General features: G+C 22.5%; 1 protein-coding gene across 2 annotated transcripts; it reads left to right on the forward strand.

Moving 5' to 3' along the window:
• The first annotated feature begins 3512 nt into the window (after nucleotides 1-3512).
• LOC129606729 (glutathione S-transferase 1-like) lies at nucleotides 3513-5810 on the forward strand. 2 transcript variants are annotated; one of them, XM_055517234.1, is made up of 4 exons: nucleotides 3513-3601; nucleotides 4849-4943; nucleotides 5059-5336; nucleotides 5413-5810. In XM_055517234.1, exons 2-4 carry the CDS (start codon nucleotides 4849-4851, stop codon nucleotides 5715-5717), a joined length of 678 nt encoding a protein of 225 aa, XP_055373209.1. In that variant the 5' UTR covers nucleotides 3513-3601; the 3' UTR covers nucleotides 5718-5810. The 2 variants fall into 2 exon arrangements, with proteins under 2 accessions (XP_055373209.1, XP_055373210.1); XM_055517235.1 differs by lacking the exon at nucleotides 3513-3601 and adding an exon at nucleotides 3747-3886.
• The last annotated feature ends 1392 nt before the right edge of the window (nucleotides 5811-7202 follow it).

Here is a 7202-nt window from a genome sequence, read left to right on the forward strand (position 1 = left end):
GGATAGTTAAATATTTTTTATACACAATATTTTTTATATATAATTTAAATATTTTTTATATATAGCAAACGCTATATAATTGTGAAATACCATTATAAAAATTGTGTAAATAGCGTTACAGCAAATACATGAAAATATTTCACAAAATGGATTAAAATTGGTTTTGCCATTGCTATATCCGTAAGAACGTATGTTCATTTGCAACTGATTATATACATAAGTATATTTCTTTGTTCAATTCCCAGAGATAACTCAAAAATAAATTTAGCTGAACTTTTACAATTAACAATAGTAGTTACAAAACCAATAATATTTAATTTGAGCTCGATCAATTTAATTTAGCTTCGGGTTAGTGCCATCAAACTACCAAAATAATTTGGTCAAATCTTTAAAACTAAAGCCGTTTAACCATTATAACACTTGAACTTGAATCATATCCATTATAATTTTATGCGTCCAAGCTTTGAATTAAATCTAGTTTGATTGATAAAAAGAACATCCTTTATCAATATTTCATGTTATTACCAAAATCTAAAATGATACCAAAACAAGAATCATTTTATTATTAACATTTATAAAAATGCAATTAGAACTTTTTTAAATTTTTTAATCTAATGACCAAATGAGTTTAGTCTAGACAATTATTTTAACATCCTTACCAATTATTTTTTATTTGCCTTTTTATATTTTTTTTTTCGTTTTAAATATTATTCATAATGATATAGTTTCCTCTTATTTTAAAAAATCTAAAACTTTTTAATATATTGTTTAGAATTCTTAATGATAAGAATTTTACATAAGTTTATTAAAGAGTTTTAACTAAAAGATAAGAAATAATTTTTTTATCTTTAATTTTTTGCAAAAATAAAAATGAAATAATAGTTCTTCTAATTTAAGAAACTTCTTTAGACGTATTTTAGGTTTTGAAATTTAAATATATTAAACTTAAAATATAAACAGTATGCATAATACTTTATTATTTTTAATTCACAAGCGGGTTTCTTTCTGGTGTACCATACAACACCCAGGCTAATTTTCTTTCTGGAACTCAATTCATAGATGAAAAATGCGTAAAAAATATATCTATCTGGAATGAACCTTATTTTGTAGAAAGACATAATTATTTATAAAAATTCTTATTCATCACTATGTACTTACATTCTTATATATTGCTATTTAATACAAAAATATCAAAAAAACTTTTTTATATTTTATCCTTTCATATGTAGTACATCGTTAAATTAAATATTATAAAATTTTATATACTTATTCTGTCATATTTATTATAATAGTTTAACAAATTTATAAAAATACTTAATCTACATTACAAAGATATATTATATAGACTCGCTATATACAAAATATAAACACCTTTTCGTAAAGATTTTTAAAAATATTATTCCTATGAAGTACCTCTCATAATAGTCCTGCATGTATTGTACATAAATGAAAAAGATTTTAAGAATAACAAAAATTTTTACAGTGAGGTCTTAAATATTATACCAAATTTCATATAATATATGGAATAAAAAATTTATAAATATTGGATATCTTATTAAAAAATAAACTTATATTAATTACAAGCCTATTCCATGTAATATAAATACCAAATTCAATTAATAATGAAACGCAGTAAGATTTTTTAGTGAAATACTAAATTAACTCCATGTTTACATAAAAATACATATAAGAATTTGTAAAATATAGGAATACTTATTATTCATATAAACTCATTAGAAGTGTACGAGTATAAGTTAAATATGTTAATAAATTTCAACATGTTCCGCATGTAACAAAGGTGCGATAGCAAAAACAAAATTTTCTCTAATACAGGAAATTCGTATAATGTTGTATATGTATTGCAAATTCTTATTAAGGATCATAAGGATTAGTTCAATATATAAATATACTTGTCAAGAATGAACTTCAAAAATTGATTGAATTTGACACAATTTTAAAAAATTGAATCACTTAAATACTATTACATTACGATATTATAGTATTTTTTGATATTCCAATTTTACAAACATGTACCAATAGAAGTGGTAGATCTTTTGTATATATCATTATCATAATCTTAAGTAAATATTCTTTTTTTATTATTTTTCATTATAAATAGGTACACGTACATATTTCTTCACGCATAATATAAAATTATAATGGAAATGTACATACATATATGGCTTAAAAATGAAAAAAGAAAACGATGAAGCAAAATGAATGTGAGAGGATTTGAATGAGATATATTAAAGGATGCTAGTTAAATATTTGGAAAAGTTTACAATTGAAGCGGAAAATTAAAATATGAAAATATACTGATCGATTTTGGCCTTAAAAAATAACAAAGGAGGAAAGTAAAGATTCTGTGCAAGTACAACATTTAAAAAGAAATTCAAATTAAAGTCAAGCATACTTATATATTTTGTAAAAAGTAACAACACGCATAATTATAAACATTTTCTGTGAATGTTACTTAATTCAAGTTTTGTTTGAATTTTGATCAAAAAATTATGCTCTATGTATTTATAGTGTGTATTCTCTTAAAACCATAAAATATTGTAATACTGTTAAAGGATAAGAAAAAAAATAGAAAATAACTAAAATTAGTGAAACTACGAAGAAATTTCTACAGAAATTTCAAAAATGTTTCGTTTTAGGAGATACTGGACTAAAGATGAAAGAAATACAAAAGAAATTTTTTGTTCTATCACCTTTTTCTTTAAAAAAAATTGGAATTATTTTGCAGTGAGAAATTACACATGTCTGGTAAAAATATTTTTTTTCAATAAATATTAGTTTAACGATTAAAATAATGATGAATTTGTATAATAAAATTTAATATCAGTCATTGCTGTAAAGTTAAATATTCAAAAATTTATTGAATATGCAAAAACATATTTCTTACTTATGTTAAATAATTGCATATATACATATATAATAGATATACTATAGCTACATAGTACTTTAAATTAAATTAGTTTAATTATATTATTATAATGAATTTAATGATTGAATGCTGAGCGCTGAATGCCAGTGCAATATTATAATATCATAATCATGTTTTTAAATTACGTTTTTCTCATTTAAGATACAATTAGGTGTTGCCGCTTAAATAAAATTTAAGCAATATTTTTATTCTTTCTGCATCTTTATATTTTTTTATTGCATTTTACAGATATCTATAAAAAGTTAAAACACTAAACCATAATTATGTTAATTATGCTCAGAAAAAAATTTCATTAAACTCGATCAAGCTTTCATTAAACGGACATTTTTCGGCATGAAAAATTAGATGAAACAAATTATAATCCATTTTGATTCATTAGAAATAGCATGGCAATTCTACTTCTCTCAAAAAGAAGGCAAAAGAGAAGTAAAATAAAATATAGAGAGATTAAGCTAGAATATAGATATGTATGTACAAACAAGTGCAAATACATTACACAAGCTGAAAAGCTCTCAAAAAGAAAAACAGTTTAGATTTTAGAATATATTTTTATTTATTAAATGAAATTGAAATTAGTTTCGATCGAGCGTCCTCATCTCGGTGTTATAAGTTAATTTTATTTTTGTTGGCGTTTAATATCTAAAATTTTATAAGGTGATCATAGTAAATAAAAAATATTATTATTAATTTATTTATTCAACGTTTTTTTTTTTTTTTTGTTCCCTAGAAATATATAAATCACAAAAATATTAACATAATTATCAAATTTTTAACGATTTATTTATTAATAAAATACAAACATATAAGAAATGTTTTTTTCTTAACAAATTTATAATTAAAAAAATTTTATTTTTTTTTTGCGGTTTTATATTTGGATTGCGTTTTTGAAGTTTAAAAATATAATTAAGAAGAGATCTGACATCTCTCTAGTAATTTTATGTAGGTATAAAAACAACAAAGAAATTTTTTTGTAGATTTTTCGTATTATAGGTATATAGCTTACATAATGTGAACAATTTACTTAAATATAAATTGTACTACAATAATATTGTTAAATTTGTACACACAATTGCAAGTATAATAGATATATATGTATATAATATATATATATTGTTATGTACATGCATCCATTTTAGAATTACTTATTGTAGAAATTGTAGACAAAAATCGAAATATGAACACAATAAAATAATTATAAAACAAACAAATTGGTACACATACATAATGTATATACTTAACCTGTTACTATTATGGAGGTATACATAAGAATATTATAATATATAGAAAAAAACCGAAAATAAATTGTAAACAAACAATATACATACACACATGCTATTTTGTATAGATAAGCATAATCAAATATATTAAAACTATAAGAAAATGTACATATAAAATTACAAATATGAAATCATATGTTGAAAATGATAATTATTATTTGTTTGTGTGTTTATCTTTAAAATATAAATAAGTATCTTTGTACTTAAAAATCCGAACAACAAAAAGTTTCAAATTCAGTTATTAGATTACAATGATTTTTCGAAACATATTACTTCGCTATATAAAAATCCCACAAAAGGTGTTATTTTACAGTAACTTATTTAGGACGCTAGTTTTAAAAATCATATAGCTGCATAATGCGTAGCTGAATTCTTCCTTGAAAAAAAAATTTCATATGTTATACAGAATTAATTGAATATACACCGTCCTTTTGCCTCAGAGTTAAGTTTTAAGATATAAACTTATTTATTTTTTAAGTTAGGAGAAAATATATACATATGTATGCATACCTAATATAAAATCCATTAATTAAGAAATTATATATTTGAAAAATTTATAAAGCTAATGCGTATATTTATATGATAATCACATCTGAAACTTTAATTTAATATTATATTTTTTAGATGGTCAAACCCTTACTTTATTATGCGACTTTAAGTCCACCATCAAGAGCTGTTTTGTTAACAGCTAAAGAGATTGGTCTAGAATTAGATCTACAGTACGTAAATAAAATTGTATTATATGTATAATTGTATACGTATATAAATAAAAACTTATTATTATTTTTTTTTAATTTTGTTTTTATAATATTTAATATTTTACTATGTTTTTAGCGCGATTAATTTATTGAAAGGTGAACATTTAACACCAGAATTCATAAAAATGAATCCACAACATACAATACCCACATTAGATGATAACGGGGTTATTATATATGATAGTCATGCAATATGTTCATATTTAGTTGAAAAATATGGTAAAAATGATAAACTTTATCCAAAAGATTTAATAAAAAGAAGTCAAGTTGATGCAAGATTACATTTTGATTCTGGTCATTTATTTGCGAGATTAAGATTTTTATACGAACCAATTTTATATTATGGTTCTACTGGTAAGTTATTGAACAACTATAATTTTCTGTAATGTTATGATTACGAGTATTTCGAATGATTTTCTTTTATTTTTAGACTGTTCAATTGATAAAATTGCTTATATTCAAAAATGTTATGATATAATGGAAGGATTCCTTAAGGAACATGATTATCTCTGTGGAGATGATTTAACAATTGCGGACTTTTGTTGTATTGCAACTATTACTTCGGTCAATGAAGTTGCGCCAATGGATTCTTCAAAATATCCTAAAGTTGTGGCATGGATGGAACGGTTATCGAAATTACCATATTACAAAGAATCCAATCAAGATGGTGCTGATGAGTTGAAATCATTATTTAAGGAAATTTTGGCTAATAATAAAGCAAAAACATCGCATTAAAATTCAATGTTCAACTATAATTTTTATTAAATCTTTTATTAAAAAATGTAATCATCATAATAATAAAATATACATTATACATCTTACAGATTATATATTTTGTTACAATGTTCTAAAAAAAAAACAACTTAAATATTATTTTGAAATTATATTAGTAATATTCAGAATTGTAAAAACATTAATCATAATGGCGTAACTCACCCATCTATGTATAAAAGAATAATACATCAACACCCGGAGAAATTTTTAACTGAATTGATAAAATAAGCATTCATAATAAGAAACGCGTTATATTTAAGAAAATGTACTCACATTCCTTTTGGAAGATAAAACTGCAATTACATGAATTGTAAACATGAGTAATCGAAAATATTTTAATTTATAAAAAGAATGGTGTGAAATAAATGGGGTTGTAAGAATTAACTAATATTCTTTAATTGTTTTTAGCATTTAAATATTTATAACCAGTAATATGTGTACGAAAATTTAAACAGAAATTTTAATTTTTCCGAATATTATTCAAGCTATTATTAAGCTATCAAGTTTACGTATAAAATTACTTACCTAGATATTTTTTTAAAATTAGATGAGTTGACAAAGATTTTGCTTTTATATAACATTTTGAGCGCACACAAACATATTATAATTTAATGATATCCCTAAAATTAGCTTCCAAACCAGTAATTAATTTCTATTATACTTAAAATAAAGAAAAAACAGAAAACAATAAAATAGAAAATTCACTTTTCCGATACTTTAATGTCCAGGTAAAGGTACAGACAATGTCAAATATCGATGTACAAATATTATCTACCTTGTCATAACAATAATTCTTTTGAATTTACAGTTCTTTCATTAATAAACTTCACTTTATTTTTTTCCATGTCAGGTAAAAAAAAAACAAAAGAAAAATGTAAGTAAAAACAAAAAATTAGCTTTAATAGAGAAACAAATTTTTTGGTCATTTTGTGAAAGTGAAAGATACGAAACACATTGGGTTTTATTAGAAAAATTTACCTTACTAAATAACAGTCGATAAATAAGAAAACGTTTACAAAATAGAAAATTTGAACATTTTTTAAAATTTTATAAAAAAAAAAGGATGAAAAGCTATGTGGAAGTTAAACCAATTAAAAAAAATATTGGTATTTGCATAAAGAATGAAATGGAGATTTATGGAAAAAATTCATTTCATACTGCAATTGCTCCAGGTATTTTTAAATCTTACAAAAAAAATTTTTTGCTTTTATTTTGCAAAATTTCAATTTGTGAAATAAATTTGTACAATTACATAATGTAAAGAGACAAATGGACGTTTAGATATACATAGATATTAAATAGAATTTGTTTGCATTGAATTGTGGTGGTTGCAATATAAGCATCAATATTTCTTTACTACCATCAACATAGAAGAGTACCGAACGCTGTTCTTTCCAAAGTCTTTCCTACAGTCACACTTTTATTATTCATATGTATATAATACTT

Source organism: Condylostylus longicornis, unplaced genomic scaffold (genome assembly GCF_029603195.1).
Source record: "Condylostylus longicornis isolate FDR11 unplaced genomic scaffold, ASM2960319v2 ptg000022l, whole genome shotgun sequence".
In the NCBI taxonomy this organism is placed as follows: Eukaryota; Metazoa; Arthropoda; class Insecta; order Diptera; family Dolichopodidae; genus Condylostylus; species Condylostylus longicornis.